The sequence below is a fragment of the Pavona decussata genome, unplaced genomic scaffold (assembly GCF_977016875.1).
Source record: "Pavona decussata unplaced genomic scaffold, jaPavDecu1.1 SCAFFOLD_32, whole genome shotgun sequence".
NCBI classification, from domain to species: Eukaryota; Metazoa; Cnidaria; class Anthozoa; order Scleractinia; family Agariciidae; genus Pavona; species Pavona decussata.
The window spans coordinates 2,375,095-2,393,905 of NW_028145455.1; the positions used below are offsets into that span (position 1 = coordinate 2,375,095).

The 18,811-nt window shown below is 39.6% G+C and overlaps 2 protein-coding genes across 4 annotated transcripts in view; both read right to left on the reverse strand.

The window, feature by feature from the left end:
- Nucleotides 1-1,266: 1,266 nt before the first annotated feature.
- Nucleotides 1,267-6,111, reverse strand: LOC146484617 (tetratricopeptide repeat protein 28-like). The gene is made up of 2 exons (XM_085104519.1): nucleotides 3,131-6,111; nucleotides 1,267-2,013 (listed from the first exon to the last, which is right to left on the reverse strand). The coding sequence occupies exon 1, from the start codon at nucleotides 5,932-5,934 to the stop codon at nucleotides 3,133-3,135; it is 2,802 nt and encodes a 933-aa protein (XP_084960645.1). The 5' UTR covers nucleotides 5,935-6,111; the 3' UTR covers nucleotides 1,267-2,013; nucleotides 3,131-3,132.
- Nucleotides 6,112-9,366: 3,255 nt separating this feature from the next.
- LOC146484618 (uncharacterized) overlaps nucleotides 9,367-18,811 on the reverse strand; it is a 30,331-nt gene continuing 20,886 nt past the window's right edge. For 2 of the 3 annotated variants that reach the window (XM_085104712.1, XM_085104713.1), the window contains exons 6-10: nucleotides 16,660-16,703; nucleotides 16,253-16,288; nucleotides 15,360-15,449; nucleotides 15,051-15,078; nucleotides 9,367-11,929 (exon numbers count right to left, since the gene is read on the reverse strand). In XM_085104712.1, the coding sequence (XP_084960838.1) occupies nucleotides 10,851-11,929; nucleotides 15,051-15,078; nucleotides 15,360-15,449; nucleotides 16,253-16,288; nucleotides 16,660-16,703 (1,277 nt within the window). In that variant the 3' untranslated portion in view covers nucleotides 9,367-10,850. Of the gene's footprint in view, nucleotides 11,930-15,050; nucleotides 15,079-15,359; nucleotides 15,450-16,252; nucleotides 16,289-16,659; nucleotides 16,704-18,017; nucleotides 18,045-18,151; nucleotides 18,179-18,303; nucleotides 18,335-18,811 lie in introns of all 3 variants that reach the window. The other variant, XM_085104714.1, reaches the window with a different exon arrangement.

Consider the following 18,811-nt stretch of genomic DNA (forward strand, 5'->3'; position numbering starts at 1 on the left):
AGACTACAAAGAAACAACAGAAAAATTATACCATGGAACTGGCATGTTCCATTAGAGATCTCAAGACCGATAGCCGCTTTCTTGGTGTGTCGAAAATGAAGTCTGTTTCTGTGCAAGTGTGTGGCAAAAGGAAACGTAAACATATTGGCTTGATTGTTTCCACCTCTTATAAAAGAACTGAAAGAAGTGCGAGATGCCCCTATTTTGACTTTGAACTTGATCAGGACACGATTTTTAAACCCATCTTGATGAAGAAAGCGTGTCAATAAATTAACTTGTTTTCAGAAAGGCGTATAACGTGTTATTTATTGAACAGTTTTTATTCTGCTACAGAGTAATATCTAATTAGCGCCCCCTGTATGGGGGATGGGGGCGTTTATTAGATATAAGGCGTTTGGTCAAATCCTCCTTTTGCGATAAACCACAAAAGGGGGATTTGAACGGGGTGTCTATTAGATACGAGGTGTTTGTTAGAGAGTGGGTGTTTATTAGATCATTTACGGTAAATTCACTGAATAGTTTAAGCCGACAATTATAATCAAGACAATCTCAGACTCGGTAGCGATTGCTAATAGATTTGTCCAGCGAAATTCCGCTATCCTCCTTTCACCACGACTTTTCCAGCGGTCTTTTCTCACAATCAATAGTTTTTTCAGGTCTTTCAAAAGCCTTCGATACAGTGGACCACATTATTCTTTGATAAACTCGACCGAACAGTTATTTACTCATGAGTACCATCGTAAGTGAGTACTTATTATTGTTCTACGGTGGCCTATCGTTAGATCATTGGGAAAAATTATCCGACAGATCTTGTGAGGTGGGGTCAATAGCTGATGTATTTTGGAATAGCTGTTTTTTCAAACAGTTACCAGCAGTGTGACACACATCCGGATTATTCTGCAATGTCTGGCCCCTTTCGCCTCGTTTGCATGCCTTTTTCGACGAAGACTGTTTTAACGCAGGCTTAACTGTTATAGCACGTATTCTAGACAACAAGACTTCCAAAAGATGGAGTAGAGGTGTCCCGATCTGATTGCAGTGGCTACAAACTGTTCTCGCATTTAATAAATATGCTAGGGTGAATAAATAGGACCTTGGAACCTCGTGTATCAAAGTAACCAAGCAACAGATTACATGAGCATCAACTTTAACTTTATTTTTAAGGTGCCAATCAAGGCGAACAGCAAGGCAAAATGAAATATTGCACTAGGGCTTAATGAAAAGGTTAACAACAAGACGTGCAGTAGCAAAAACAAAATAAACGAAAACGAAAATGATGTTAAATAAATATCTGGTGACACATGTATTACTTACTGAGCAAATTGAAATAGCTGTACAGCAGTTTAGAACGATTTGACTTTTCAGGATTTTTAGGACCGGTGAATCCAGATGACTGTGCTGTCTTCATTCAGTTAGAACCTAAATAAGCATAACGTATATTTTTCTTCTGAATAAATTGAACTTTAAACTAAGACAAGTACGATAATTTGGCTGGATATAAGCCTTTGAAAAGATCTGTCAACTTGGGTAAATTAGATTAAACTTTATATTAAATTTTTTTAACAGCTTTCGTTGTGCGTCGTTCAAAACGTAGCCTGCGTGCAGACGTCTAATTCCTTTGTTGCACTCGCTATACACAGGCTATTCAAGACGTACAATGGAAGATACTTCGTCCAGAACCATAATGCGTCTTGCGCCCGGCTTTATACTAGAGACACATAACCAGACTGACGAACAATGAATGTTTACCAAAGTTCGTCCAGACGGATAATGTGTCCTCTAGTATAAAAACGGCCATTGAAAGGACATCAGAGAAACGCTCCCATGAACAGGAACAAACGAGTTAAAGAAAAGTCAATAAAAGCACGTCTTCAAGGCAGATGGGTCTTGGTCTGCGAACGCTATCAGTCCGCATTCTTTTCAGCCCCGTCGTAAAACTTCTCATTTTATCAGTTTCACTGCTTCAAAGGAGAGTGCCAACTGGCGAGCTTCTTCCCAGTCTTGGTGGACCATCTATAAAGAAAACAAGCATCTTTTCTAAGTGGGTTCATCAATTGGTTGGTGGTAACTATCTTTTCAGGAATCAAAACTAATCTTAAATGATGATCAAGAGGAAAAATGCAATGTTTGACGATATTAAATAGGGCTAGTTTCTACGTGCTCGTTAGACGGCCAAGGCCTGGATCGCAGAAATTGCTTCCTTACTCAATCACAAATAATCACAAAGCGGCGTGTTTCCCCATGATCGCAAAGGATCCATGCATACTTTATACACAGCGAAATAGCTCATTTACAGTTGCGAACTAACTAGCCTAGCGTTTGAGTGAGACTAGACTTCATTTGACTTGGTCTTTCTATGGCAGCAAGATTTTGACAGCCATGATTTTCTAAATGCAGATTTTCGTACATCTTTTACATTAAAAGTTGAACAGATGTGTCACTTAAGCGTTAATTTGTTGTTGTTGCTTACTTCGGAGCCAATTTGGAAGGTTTTCTGGGTTTGTGGAGAAATCGAGAAATCTAAGATGTCGACTGTGCAGAGTACACGTCGTAATTCCCACGTCATGCGGCCTCATCCCACGTAATAACGTCATCAAAGGAAATATTTTTGAATATACAATACATACATACAATTCTGGTTTCATTATCAGATTGAGAGGTCATAACGTTATGAAGAAGGGGTTAACAGGAAAAGCAAATGAATTGCCTTTAGTGAAAATAACCCTTACGAATCCTTTGGTTTTGTGTCCCACAGAAAGATAAATAAAGGTTTTCTGAAAACGTATACTCGAGCATTTGTATGTTTTCCCTACTTAAATGATTGGAAAGCTCATAATTTCAAACAAATCATCTATGGCCTTTATTTTCCAAAAGTAAACGTTACGTTGTCTCCAATCAGCATAAAAGGCGCCCACTGCCCCACCTCTGTTGCTGTTTCCTCTCATTCACTTCATGGCCTCGTGAAGAGGTTCACGGGCACTTAAGCCATGCCCAAGCACTTGTGGACACAAATCTCCCTTTTTTGTCCCAAGACCAAGAAAAAATGTACGCCTTACAGTTACACGCGTTTTTCTAATTAAATCATCATTAAACCAAAGCCCGTAACAGAAAGCAAACCAAATATACTTACTTTTACTTTCCAAAATCAAATGCCACGTTGTCTCCAATCAGCATAAAAGGCGCCCACTGCTCCACCTCTTGAAAGCCGTTTCTTCTCATCCATTTCATGGCCTGGTGAAGAGATTCACTGGCACTTTCCCCACGGACGAGATGCTCGTAAAAAAGACTCATGAGCTGCTCTGTTGCCTCGTCCTGAATAGCCCACAGAGCCACCAATACGGAACGTGCACCAGATCCTAAGAAGGCTCGAGCGATTCCAACAACTCCCTCAGATCTAATCTGTCCACGTGCACTGTGACAGCAGCTAAGGACTACTAGTTTAGCTCTCAGACGAACACGTGAAATTTCAGCCATTGACAATAGGTAGTCATCTTCTTCTGGAATCCCGTTGAAAGAAAGTGGAGGGGCAAGAGCGATTTCTCCTCTTTCGGCATGACCATGGGCAGCAAAATGTATCAGACTTACTGACTGCATGCTTTGAAGAACCGTCTGCTTCGTTGCTTGTTCTCCTAACAAAGGCATAGCTCCTAGCAGTCGTCCAATCATCTCTGCTTCCTTCCTCGCACCTGGCAGCGGACATAATTTCTCAAGACTTCCTTTGTAATAGACGTTACTAACAGCAGGCTCCCCCACTATCAGTGCGCCGGTGTGACTGTGATAATCTGCTGGACTGTCCTGAATGAGCTTCAAAGTCGTCAAAGAAGGAACAATGCGAATCCTGAATTTCTCCGATAAGTACGTCTTTTCCTCACTTTCATCCTTCAATGCCGCAAATGGAACTTTGTACAGGACATGATCAGGAACAATGATGATTTCGGATTCATCAAGCAGGTCATCCACGGGGGCAATAATCATGTTATAACACTGAGCAAGAGTTGGTGGTTCGGGATGTTGGTCGTCGTCTTCAAATTCTTCGACGAGGCGGGAAGCTGCGGTGCCATCTCCTTCAGGTGACTCACTTATCAGACTATTACAATTTGAAGAAACCGACAATGATCGATCATCGCAGTGCTCTTGAGCTGGTAAAACATGACACTTTCTGAAGGTTTCGTCTCCAAACACTTCATCCACAGATCGTGCTCCTCCTTTGCTACTGAAACAGTCATTGATGTCAATTTCTCGAAAACGTATTGTTTTGTTGGACGTAATAACCCACAAAAATAAACGGCGAAAGTAATAGGCAACGTATAAACAAGTACAGTTACTTTCTTTCCTCATGATCTTTTCAAGACCAATCCATGCTTGTGGGTTTACCGACATTTGCTGTTTCACAGAGTACTGAACTGACATCATGTCTGCCAGGGCTCTGGCCCGTGCATGCTCCACAACGTAAAGCGCTTCGTTGGGCTTCCCAGTTACGCAAAATAATGTACTGAGAAGCTGGTAGGGAGAAATATTCTTGTCTAATAAAGAGATTTTGAATTGATCATTGTCTCTTAGAAACCCTCGCATTCTTTCGCTCTTTTGAATGCTTACGAGGAGATTCGGCAGAGCTTCATTTGTGTCGCCATTTAACGCCAAAATGTCCCACGTAAGGAAAAGGTGACCACTGAACTGCCGCTCAACGCATCCAATCTCGTAATTCAGCGCAAGCGCCTTCTCGTGATATTCTTTAGCCTTTGAATATTCACCACCAAAGAAAAAAACACCGCCTAGGTTTTCATAACATGATGCTTCTCCACGTTTCTCACCAATTTCTTTTCTGAGTACAAGTGCTTTCCGGAGATATTCCTCAGCTTTGACATATTCACCAAAAAAATTAAACCCTATTCCCAGAGTTGAATAACAATGCGCTTCTCCCCTCTTGTCACCAATTTTCCTTGTGATTTCAAGTGCTCTCTGAGCATATTCTTCAGCCTTGTGATATTCTCTGAGATGCTGAAACAAATTTCCTAGGTTTAGGTAGCATGTTGCTTCTCCTTTTCTGTCACCAATTTCTTTTTTGATTACAAGTGCTCTCTGAACGAATTCTACAGCCTTGACACTTTCACCAAGAGAATGGAACACAGCTGCTAGGTTGCTATAACATTGTGCTTCTCCGTTTCTGTCACCAATTTCTGTTTTGATTACTAGTGCTTTCTGAAGATATTCTTCAGCCTTGACAAATTCACTGAGAGATTGGAACACAATTGCTAGGTTTCCATAACACAATGCTTCCCCATTCTTGTCACCAATTTTCTTTTTGATCACAAGTGCTTTCTGATGATATTCTTCAGCCTTGATATATTCACCGAGAGAGTGAAACACATTTCCAAGGTTTCCATAACATCGTGCTATTCCGTGTTTGTCACCAATTCCTGTTTTGATTCCAAGCGCTTTCAGAAAATAATCTTCGGCTTTGACATATTCACCACGAGAGTGAGACACATTTCCAAGGTTTTCATAACATACTGCTTCCCCGTTCTTGTCGCCAATTTCTGTTTCGATTAAAAGTGCTTTCTTAATATATTCTTCAGCCTTGACATGTTCACCAAGAGACTGAAACACTGCTCCCAGGTTTCCGAGATCTGTTGCTTCTCCTTGTCTGTCCCCAATTTCTTTTCTGACCTGAAGTGCTTTCTGAAGAGATTCTTCAGCCTTGACATATTCGCCGAGAGAAAGAAACGCATTTCCTAGGTTTCCGTAACATGCTATTTCTCCTTTCTTGTCGCCGGTTTCTATCATGATGCGGAGTGCTCGCGTGGCAAGCTCTTTTGCTTTTTCGTAGTTGCATTGGCTTAGATACAACTGCGCCAGTTTTAAGGTTGTTGTACCTTCTTCGTTTCTCTCACCACACTCGTGGAGTAAGACAAGAAGCTTCCTGCCACATTCCATCGCATTTGCATGATTTGCATGATTTGCATGAATTTATCGTGTTGCGAAATTCGAAATGCAAACCAGACATATTAGTGGGCGCAACACTGAACTCGTTCCCTCGCTGCAAAATTTAGAGACAGATACATGCAATTTAAGTTTGTCTGCCGCTCTCGCGTTTTGAGAGCCGCAGTTCAAGCTAATTGTAAAAACGCCAAAGAAAACACAAGTAATTGTTCTACAGTTGCGGTTTTCATTTCTTACAGACTCAGCTAATATTTGATTTGCATGCATGCAGCGTTAAGCTAGGGTTCAAAGCGACTGTTCTGCGATTAATGTTCTCCGCAATTAACCAATACAAGACTTTATTTCGGTTTACAGTGTTCCCTGTTTGACCAGTGTCTAAATAAGCAAACAGCCTTCAGTTTCGGATGAAATAATTTGCACAATGTCAAAACCAAAACGTTTGTTTACCACAGTGATAATGAGATCACAGAACTGGCAAGTCAAATCTTTTAACAAAAAGAAATGATGCAGTTGATGATGATATTATATATCGCAGATACAAATATTATAGACTCACTCAAGAATGATAAAGATATAAATGCCATGTAACACAAAAGCAAGATGCACTCATTACATTTGTTCTTATCAAAACACCTCTCGCTTTCAAAAGTGAAACTACAAAACTTAGCCGGGGACTTTTCCGCCATTCTATCAGAAGATTCCAAGAAACTGAAAAGCAGTTTTACTAAGTACGTACGACTAACCTCATACGTCCAAGACACAAATTATGAATTTTCACCATAAATTTGAGTAGAGAAGAAATACAACAGAGGCGATTAAAGGAACGAAGTGTACCACGGCTAATTAATTAGAATGCACTGTACATGTGTCCAGTTTTGCCATTATTGAATAATGGCAAAACTGGACACATGTACAGCAACAGCGGGAACTGTTCAGGGGCACCTGACGAGGGCATGCTAAGAAACATGTACTGAAACTGTTGTCTCCTGTGATCCCCGATCGTTTGTGACCTTTTAAAGACATATTTGTGTAAGCTAATGCAGTTTGATCCGTTGAATGCTGACTTTAGCTGAAAATTCATGCCGCAGAAAGTTTAGGAAACGAAATTTTGTTGCCCGAATTTAATAGCTGTTGATGCTAGTTGTCTTTTTGTCGCATTTTTAAATACCTATTTGCCCCTTCGAAAACGAAATGAATTAGTTTTTCAGTTTAAAGAAATTTCGGAGGTGACATTTTGCGAGAACTGAAAACAACAGTTTTTTTTTTAACGTCTAAATCCGAATATCGAAGGTCAATCAAGGCCAGAACAGATATCCACTGAAATCATCGTTGAGTGTCCCCGACTTTTCCTTTCTTAGAAATATTCAGTATCGCGAGCAGTAAACCTTCAGAGGAAAATTAAACGGGAACTGCTCAGTCAGTATACTCTAATCAGATCCAATTTCTCCTGACAATATTTAAACATCCAAGCCGTTCGATTTGCTTACGACAAATTATAGTTGTATTTAGATTATTAATACTGCGGTACCTTTACGTCCTCCGCCTTTTCTCGGTAAAGCGGCCTTGAAAAGAGACACGACGTGTTTAAGCACAAACGACGTGTTTGTGTTAACCGCTTTGTTATTGTCCTTGTAGGTACCTTAAACTACAGAAGCAGTCTTTATATACGGTTCTAATTACCTCAAATTTTGGCGTAACCGCTGTTGCCTTAGTGTTAGGGACGGACTTCCTTCCTTCCTCGCTTTTCGCCTAAAAAAAGTGAAACACTTTGATATTTTAAGACGTCATGCATCAGAAATACACTAATTATGGGCATCTATGATTGCCAAGTTACTCGTCAACGGCGCTATTTAGGGAATTTTTCCACTGTGGTGATTGTTGCGTTCTGAATGTGAGATTTAGCAGCGTCAAGTATCCCAAGGCAGGCCAGCTTCCATTTAAAATAGTGGTATTGTAGAAATTAATGATCTGGCCCAAGTTATAGGATAGGTCAGATGAAATGTGAGCAAGATTTTCCCGATAGCCCTATAATATGTGGATAGCCGATAGAAGCATACGTCAAATTTAAGTATGGGATTGTGTGGAAAACTTACCAAAAGTGTTGGAGTACATTTGGTCCGCTGGATAGTGACTTATCCAGTGGATAAAGTTTTTTTTACTCCAAATAAACCGGATATTGGTCCCGGAAACTTAATTCCCGGATTCCGAAGCGAGCAGTGAAGCTCTCTGAGTGAAAACTAGCGGCATGAACGGAAGATAAGCCAAATAAGTTAATATTGTTTTTATGGTACTTCAAACTGAAAATAACAATGTCGTAGCAATGTCGACTAAAAGCACGCCTGCGTCGAATGGATGAGGAAACACAATCAGAAATATCTAACTGCAACTGCAGAAGTGCCGGGTAATGTAATTTATTCACCTAAAGCCATGCGACAGCGCGTACATGATAAGATTTGAAGAATGAAAAAACATATCATTACTTTTACTTATTTAGGTCCCGTAGAAACCCTATTCGAAACGCTTTTATTCTCTCTGAATTGTGTATTAAGCTCAGTCCACATTATTTCGAATACAAAACGCGTTTTCAAATTAATTTATCTGGTTAAGTGTCGACGGAATTCGCGGATCAACGTTAGACTGGGTATTCAACCCGATCACAATTTGTAGCTGGAATTAATTGTCGCTTAATTATCATCTGATAAAAACATTTCCTGTGGGGTTCCCCATGGCTCTATTCCTGGTGCCCCGTTTTTCTTATTTATGAACGATTTCAATAATGAAAATGCCGTCTCATAAAGATCTCAGTTACTTAATTAATATACTAAACCTTACATAGAACAGACTATCAAACTAGTTCAAAGCAAATAGTTCGATATAGTGACATCATCAACATTGAAAGAAACGAGGTTGTTAGACCCTCTGCGCATAGACTTCACGAAATTCCAAAAAGGCTTGGGATTATCGTTTGCCTCAAGTTCATCAGCCAGACCATTGATGTAATTTCGCTTCGCAGCATTACATGCTTTCTTAACAGAATTATTCATGTCACGATGCCTGTTCCACGAAGAAACAGGGTTTGCCTCTCTGCAAAAGGAGTTTTTTCTTCCGACAAAGTGTAAAAGCTCCTTCATTATCCAGTGAGGATTAAATTTCTTGTTATGCCTTCGCTTCGGGATACACTGCTCCACTGCCAATCACGCTTGCCAGTTATCGTCTAGATTGTCGTCAAAATATGCACAATGCAACGGCGTAAAAGAAAATAGCGATCGTAAATGATCCCAGTCCGCTTTTCTATACGCGTAAACGGGTTTCGTTGACTATTTTAACGTGGAAGGGAAGAGGTTTCCGAAAGAGAAAAGGACAAACAATTATAGTCTGAAAAGGGTTTCCCCACAGCTAAGTCGCGTACAATGTCAGAAGATGTCGTAAGCACAAGGTCCAGAATGTTTAATCAAACTAGAAATATTGTTAGATCTTGCTGATAATACATCAAAGCATTTCGTCTGATCTTGCAGATTTCATTTTGCAGGAAAGACCGGAGGACGGTTTAATTGCCGATATTTCCCTGGCATGCTTCAATGGCTGAAATCACATAGTCACTAAATCAATCGAAACTGTAAAATTACATTAGCCAACTAAAGCAGTTTTAAATAAAGGTGAATATATCCTTTAACTCAGTAGTTCTTTCACATTATTGCTATGGCTTAAAGGTGTTAAGTATAGACGAACTCCTTTTACCCATTTTTTTCTTTTTTTTTTTCGCTAAAAGACAATACAACAAAAACTTGTGTAAATGTAAAAAGCAAGACTAATCAAAGTCGGAACACAATCATCTTCATTAATTTTTTAATATTAAACGATTTACGTTGTTCAATTAAGTTATGCCACTTTGTCTCTATCTTATCATAAATTCTTATAAAGATCTTAGCAAACTCAAATTAAATCAGTTAAATGTCTAACACTGAAGAAGCAGTCAAAGTTGATTGTGTTAAAAGGAGGGTGTTTACAGGTCGGCGAATGTGCATGAATCAAACTACTTTTTTTCGTTTGCCCGCTATGGCGCAAACCCATTTAATTTAAGTCACTGTTGAAAAAACATTCGCAAGCGAGTAGATAACTTGGGTGATTTCCTTGTGAAAATTTCACGATTGATGATTTTTTAGATGATTGCATTATTTCGCATACAAATAGCCGTAAAATCATTAACCGTGCAATCAATCGTTCCGGTCTACACTAAATTCGATATCGACAGTGTCGGTGTAATCCACCGGACATTTTCTGTGAATTTTGGTCATCCGTTATTTGCTTGGACTAATTATAAAATGTGATTATAGAAGTACATATGAGGGGGGTTCTCAAGGCCATAAATTGATAAGAAAGAGAAAAAGTATTTAGATTCATGCACATGTGTCGAAATGTAAAACCCTCTCTCTAAAGTCTACAAAATGAACATTTTAAGGCCCCGTCCACACGTAAACGATGGTCTCCCAACATATCGATTACGCCTATCCACACGTAAACGACAGGAAGGTCGCGAACGCATAACTGAAGAATAAAATGAGGAAACCTGGGAACCAGAATTGCCATGAAATCTTGACTGAGCATGCGTGCATGCGATATTTTACGAACTGTGACGTAAGCCTTTACAAGTTGTTTTGTCCACAAGAGAGTAGATAAACGTGCATTTTTGTGCGTTTCCAAATTTATCCACTCCGGTGGGCGTTTTCGAAAACATCCGTTTACAGAGATCGTTAACTTCGTTTACGTGTGGACGGGAGGCCTAAAAGTACAAAAAAATAAATAAATAAATAAAAAGAATACGTTTACGAATTTAAAAGTATACGTGTGGACGGGGCCTTAATTATGTTCCGGTGCATTCGCTCTTTCCTTCCATTGTTCCATTGTTTTATCTACAACCACAAGTACAGGGCGCTGTTGATATTGTACTTCGGAGCCCTGTAATAGTTTGCCACTGCCAGATAGATGTGACCTTTATACTCGAATGACGTCATATCAGCCGCTCCGTGCGTCGGAATCCCTTGATAGTTGACAAACTGTGCGCCAGAGGCCTGGTACACAACCGACTGAGTGTTGAATTCCTGATTGTCACCATGGCTATTAGCGACACTCAAGAACGTTTGACCGCTGATCACAAATGGATGCCAGTCGTAGGCTCCACGAGTGGGAATGGATTGAAACAGAGCGAAATTGTTACCATTCCACTTATAAACGAAGGAGTCGATGTTGTATTTACTTCCAGAATAATGGTTGGCAAAAGCAAGGAATGTGTGGCCATTGACTTTGAGGGAATTCACATCCCGTGCTCCATACGTCTGAAAAGACTGCACTTTGATGAAGTGCCCGCCTGACCACTTGAAAACAGTTGACATCACAGCATATTTCTGTTGGGAGTTGTAGTTGTTTGCAAACGCGAGGAAAGTGTCATTGTCTATGCCAAATGCTGTGCATCCCATGGCACCTTCCGTGGCTATTTCTTGAAACTTGTTAAACTGGATGCCGCCCCATTTGTAGATGACTGATTTTATGGAGTGAGTACTTCCATCGTAGTAGTTTGGCACTGCCAGATACTTGTCACCATTTATCTCGAAAAATTTAATTTTAGTGGCTCCTTTTGTTGGCAGATTTTGAGAAACGACAAACCGCTTTCCATTCCACTGATAGATGACTGAGTCTAGCAGATATGTCCCATCGTAATAATTAGCTACAGCGAGAAAATGTTTGCCAGAGATTGAAAAGTATTCAAGTTCATAAGCTCCTCTAGTTTGTAGGGTCTGGTACAAAGCGAATCTTCCAGTTGATTCATCCATCTTGTAGATCATGGAGCTTGCTTTGTGCTTGTTAATGTCGCCATTAAAGTTCGCAAAAGCGAGAAACAATGTTCCGTCAATGGTGAAATGTTCCACACCTTGAGCTCCTCGAGTTGGTAAGTCTTGAACTTTCTCAAAGAAGTGGAAACCAACAGTGCACCCTTTAACACAACGGAAAGAAAACATGACAGCATTCATCCTCGGAGACCCAGGGGCAGTTAGTCGGGTAGAAGGAATTTTCGTGAGGAAAGTTTATATTAAGAACAGGAGAGTCCCTGGGCAATTATTCTTACCAAACCAGTTCCAGAAGCATTTGAATTCCCTCAGTGCTTTTTATTTGCCAGAAAAATTTTAACTGACCAATCAAAAGCAGGGAATTCAAATGATTCTGGAACTAGTTCGGTAAGAGTAATTGCCCAGGGGGCTCTCTCGTTCTTACAATAAACTTTCGCCCACGAAAATCTCTTCCATCCGACTAACTGCCCCTGGGTCTCCGAGGATAGACAGCATTAGGTTACATGTGTCAAAAGTCAGTCATGGAATATGACGTTGTAATTGATCAAGGTGAAGAAGAATAGTAGCTTTCTTTCTTATTTGTCACGCCTTTAAGTCACTCAGCGACGTTTGACTCCTAAACGCTGATCTTCTTCAGAAGATGAGATGGACTGGTTGTGTATCACGATTTAGACAATGTACAGTGTAAAACGCACGGTTTGTCTTGGTCGCCGCCTTTAGCGCCGGTTACATGTCAGTTTGCTTCGAATTTAGTTTGGTTTGTTACGTTTTTTTAACGTCTGTTGGGATTGGCTAGGTACAGGTCATTTTATAGCTGTGTACTTTGTGACCTGGCCTTTGAATGGAAGCGAGGTTGGGGGCGACCTTGTTTTAATACAAATCTCACCGCTTAGAACATGCTGTTCTTATGCTAACTAGTTGGCATTTACATATGAAAAGCACTGAGGTTCTTATCCAAACAAGGTCACCCCAGTCCTGCTTCAAATCTAAGGCTAGGCCACTAAGCCTATAACTGTAAAATGGCCTATTGCCGGTTTTCACTCACTGTTTACTGTCACGCCATTGAAAAAAAGTCGAAACCATTCTATGAATGAAGTCAAGCAATTAACAAGTTATAGAGAATAAATAAATAAATAAGGAATCTGTCCAAGTGTCAGGTCTGTGCGGTATTCCGTACTTGAGTTATTTGAAAAAATGTTCCACACAAATTTATATAGCTTACTATGGAGACGCCATGTTGGTATCCCTCTGGGGGGCACCAACATGGCGGCCGGATATAGGAAAAAACATCTGGAGTTCACTTTTGCCAGCAGAGAGGTTTGTTGTCCTTGTGAATTTTCGAATGTTTAGATAAATATTTCTCCTCAAACTTAAATTGTTTAGAATGCTGAAAATCACCCGAAGGGTCATTTTTAACTCGTGAATGCACGCATGTGCAATGAACCAGTTATAGCGATGGTGAAGGTTTCACTTGGTTGTTTGGTTCGGTTTTTAACTTTCGGGCATGCATAGTGAATGCGTTTTAAATTCAATTAGTGGAAAAAACACGAGAACATTTTTTACGGCCCGTCAGAATAGTCTTTATCAGTCTGTAGAGAGTAATTTGTCCGGGATAGTAAACTCAACTGGTGAAAAAAAAAAAAAAAAAAGAAAAACATGAAAATGTTTTTATGACGCATTAGAATAATCTTATTCAGTCTGTAGAGAGTAATTTGACGAACACTTTAGTGCAAGAATGGAGATTTTTCATTAAGTCTGAGCAAAGTTATGAGTTTTTTCGTTTTTCCATAAAGTGGGGTGTCTTAAGGTTACCGGATACCTTCGCGGGTGTCCTTCTCGAAAAAAACATATTTGCGGGCTGTCTTAAATGCAACAACCATAAACTATGTATCAGTACAAAGCTGATGAAATGTACTATTCGGTAAAAATTGCTTCGCTTTGATTTTTTTCTAGCCGTGAGGAGAGTGCGTCCCAAAAGCCCAAAACGATCGATGTCTCTTTGAGCGAATTTATCGGGTATGGAGATCGACCGCAGAATTAAAACTACTGCATCATATCAATCACAAGGCATTAATCTTCAAAACTGTGTGAGGCTTTTTCGATATTCCTATTGGTTGCTTCGCCATTTTACTGTCAATTTTGACGATCAAAAACTCACCGATACGTTTTACGACGAAGGCTATTCCGGGAGATCAATTTTACAAAACGGAAATCCCTCACTCAGTGTTTTTGCTCGGTGTCTCGGGAGTCTTCGGGCCAAATTTCAACGCAATCCCTCAAATCCTTGTATCGTATAAATTGCTTTAAAGGAAGCACACTCGCGTAAAAACGAAGTAGGTTTTTTTCACTTCTAAAGGTTTAGAAACATTTCACGCCCTTGCTGCGCCATATTTCAACACTGTGGATGCTGCCGACGTCGAAAGCAGATAGAATTACAGGAGACCTACTGCAGAGTACCCTGAGATTACTGGTGTCGCGTCGGAAAAGTTGAGTGCGTGACTGCAGTTCTGACTGCGAAAATTCCTCGCGAAATGCCGGGCAGAAAAAATTCTTCGAAGGAAAGGAAAACTGCAGTGGCCTTGACGGTGAGCCCCATCGATCCGAAAGAACAGCTGCAGGCAGAAATGCGGTCACTGGGGTACGTTGAAGGACTATTTATATTTAACAATTATTCCACGAGCGCGCGTTGGATATGAGATGATAGATAGCCAACGAGGCGCGTAGCGCCGAGTTGGCTATAATCATCTTATATCCAACAAGCGCGAGTGGAATAATTGTTTTATTAAAAACAATCAAAAATTATTGCTAGATCTTACTGATTTCACTTTGAAAGAACAACCAGAAGACAATTTCATGGTCACCATTCCTCGGGCATGGTATAATTGCTCATATACCATGGTCGCTAAGCCAATCAAATCCCTGGAATTGCATTATACAATGATCCAGTTTTTAATAAATACTATTATCCATGCAAATAAATTGCCGTCGCAAGCTTGCAGTTCAATATCCGAGTTTTTCTGCTTTACAGGTTTGATGGAGATATTTTCACCCGCAACCTTGATAATTCGTGCACGCCTCAAGATTTGTAATTTTTTTTTGGAAAATGAAGCGAGACTAGAAATGTTTAATTTGGCCTCAAAATTTTTTTGGCAGAAAAACGACTCTCGGAGGTATCCGGTAACCTTAAATTCAATTAGTGAAGTGTCGGCATGAACTTTGATAAAAAACGCGAAAATATTTAAGTTACTGAAACATAAAATTGCTTACCAGCCTGACAACAAGATGACGACGATCCCTGTAAATCAGTGAGAGAGGGAGAGGATATTAACTGATAGCACCACAACCCAGCCAAAAGTTACATTTATTTACATTTTCACTTTAAAACATGAGAGAAAAAATATATACCTATATAAAAGGCCTGAGGAATAATATAGAGAAATTCACATTGCAAGGAACAACTAATCTACAAACAAGTAACTAACGTTCACTGTATCAACATCTGCATGTTCATAACAAAGTTTATTCACAAATTGTATTCGTGGTGGTTCTGTGACAGAAAGGACAAGTTCTAACTACCTGTGCGTTACATGTTCCTGGCATTCCTTTCTCCCCTTGTTGTCCTTTCTGTCCATCTCTTCCAATCTCACCAGGAGATCCTTTTTCACCCTAGAACAAAATAGACAAAAAGAAAGAAAGAAAGATAGAAATAAAGAAGGATGTAAGAGAAATTTAGTTATCAGATAAATTGAAGACGAGTAGAGGCTATTGTTGTTATTGGAAAATACCCTTCAGTGATAAACGGGAAAATGAAGTTACTGACAATTAAAGTAAATGAAAATAGAATATTTTCTGATTAAAATGTATTGTATTGCGTTTTATCCCATGCCATAGAGAATACAGCCAATCAGGAAGGTAGAAACCTGTTGCATATGCTGCGGTATGCAACGGGAATATTCCACGAAAAAATCCCGGCGTTCTTCGCGGCCTACAAACTTTTCCCGCCGAGAGATCGTTTGAAGTGCCTGCGACAGGTCAAAATTTTCATTCAGAAAAAAATTACTATCAAGTCAACAACCAAAACATGGAAAAGTAGAATAAAATAGTCGAGCATTCGCGTACCGATTTGGAAGATGAATTTTTATTCTTTTATTCGGCTTTCTGTGTTACCATGAAGCACAGAAACGCCACAGATAGCCATGATGTAAGGGTCTAGTCTAAAACCGGGTAACAGTTTGAAGAAGCGCAACACACAAAAACACACACCTAAATTTTTGGGTAGTCCCCACCGGGTAACGATTCAAGTAGCTTTATGCTGTTAAAAATGGTCGTATTGGTCATTTAGCGTCAGTATATGACTCATTCTATGGTACTGAAGCATTAACAAATAATACAGAATAAACCATTCAAAAACAGCTAGCACTGAGACTAGCGGAGTACTAGAGTGGGCTGGTTTTATTTACTGTACTTACTTTTGCGCTTACTGTGCCAGGCTCTCCCTTCTCACCCTTGAATGTGAAGGAATAGAATCGTCAGAAATTAAAATACAGACACGAAGCTGAAATAATAAATCAAAGTTTATGTCATTGTCACGTAGAATAGTTTGAGGAAACGAGAATGGGGGCAAGAAAAGTCTTGAGAAGAAGAAGAAGAGGAAAAGAAGAAGGCTGAAGAAATAGAAAGAGGTCATGGTTGCTAATCTTGTCGCCCAATTGGGCCTCACAATTTTTCTTTTGTATCCGCGTTATGTAAGTATGGTATTAAGATATATGAGCCTAACTTGTATATGTCGTTAAAACATTCAAATATTTGAGTCATAGAGGCCCAACAGGACCTGAAAAGCTCACTGCCCAGGATGTACAGGCAAAAAATGACCAACCTTTACTCCACACATCCCATCACGTCCATCGATACCATCTATTCCTGTGTTATAAATGATTAACGATACGGAACGTAAATATAACTGGAAACACTGAAGGCAACATCGCAACGCTGCATTTCTTCAATTTCTTCGTTGTCAAGGTAATTTCTGAGCCCCAAGCACTGATCTTCTATTTAAACAGTACCCGCCCAGTCAAACGCAGATTCGAGTTGAGTTTGGTGTTTGTCCATCAAAGCTTAAGAATCGTTCAGTAGCTCGGTTCCCAAAGAAGTTTGTAAATACAGTCACAATATTTCATTCATCATCATTGTTGTTGAGAATGATGTATTATTCTAGAAAGTGACACAGGCCTACTCGGAAAAAAGAAATTCGAGTGCTCTTATCAGGAGTCGAACCTGAGACCTTCTGATTACTAGTTTGGATGCTCTACCACTGAGCTACTTAATGGCCTAAGCTCCCACGAGTCTCCTGTAGCTCAGTAATAGAGCATCCGAACTAGTAATCGGATGGTCGTAGGTTCGACTCCTGATAGGAGCGCTCGTATTTCTTTTTTCCGAGTATGCCTGTGTCACTTTCTAGAATAATACATCATTCTCATTCATTCACCAGGCTTAAAGTAATATATCAAACAAGAGAAGGCGTGTTTCATCGGATATCCAAACACTGAGAAGTAGGTTGAAAAAACGAGGGGCAGCCGAGTTTTTTTTAAACAACTTCGAGGTGTTAGGATATCTGATGAAACACACTTTCGAGTGTTTGATATGGCTTTTTAAATGATCGATTTCTTGGAGAAATTCACCGCTAAAGTTGGCAAAATTTTATGGTAATTAGGACACATATCCAAACCACGGTCACGGTAGTGATTTTCTTTGTTTTCTCTTGACGAATTATTAATGAGTTTAAGAAATATACCATCACATTTATTTCATCATTGTTGTAGTTGTTGTTATTGTGAACAAAATAGTCCTTTAAATTTCTAGATGGCTTGAATTTTAGTTTCGTTAGATTTCTCTCTTTCGTTCAGTACTGCAACCATGGACACAAGTTCAAATAAATTCAATCGCTTTTCCGTGATTTTAAGTAACTGAACTTAAACGTGTGAGTGAATACAACTGCAATAACTGATTAGTGTACAACAGTTTCAAACACTGCATTATATTGAAGATAGCAAGATAAGTGATAAGGGCGGGAAGGGTGGGGGAGTGGAGTTCCACGCACATATTTAAATCTATAACATGAACTAAAAGAATCCAAAAACGTGGCGTTATTTTCAGTGCGAATTGCTTGAAAGGCAAGTTAATTATAGAGGGTTGTTCAATAAAGTTCTAAACAAATGTTAAAATAGGTTACGTTACCGTCTACTCCATCTTGTCCGTCTCTTCCTGTGTGAACATAAAAATACAACATTTGATTGTATCGTATACTACCCTGGAAAAAATTGACAATATCATATGAAATGAACAGAATGTGGAAATTATTGTCAGCTCACCATCTCTTCCATTTCTTCCGTCTTTGCCTACGATAAAACAAAAATGAAGAAATGAGAATACCCGTACTACAGAAAAATTATGTCTGGCTACAAAACGAAAGGTTACGAGGTTTACTGAGTTAAGTGAAATTATTTGAAATTTTTTCGCTTACCATCTTTACAGCAACCACTGACTTGACAGCTCTGTAAAAATAAATAAATAAAAAGTTTAATTCGTACATCTTGGAAGTGGAATATATGACATTTATATATTTGAACTGCGGATGGAAGAATGAATAAGTAAATGATCGTCTCCGTTGTGTACGTAACAGTTACTTAGGCAGTTGCGAAAGGAAAACCTGAAAAACAAAATCAGGCTTGAACGGGATTTCAACCCATGACCTCTGTGATACCGGTGCAGTACTCTACCAACTAAACTATTGATCATTCCAACTGGGAGCTGGTCACTGAGCTCAGTTGGTAGAGCACTGCACCGGCATCGCAGAGGGCATGGGTTCGAATCCCGTTCAAGCCTGAATTTTTTTCAGGCCTTCTTTTCGCGTACATAACTTTGATGGTCATTCATTTATTCAGGTACACCTTACTAGATAGCATGACTTGTAATATCACTGCTTATATTTTCATCTATGATCAAGCTGTGCTGTGGCATTAGAAAGAGTG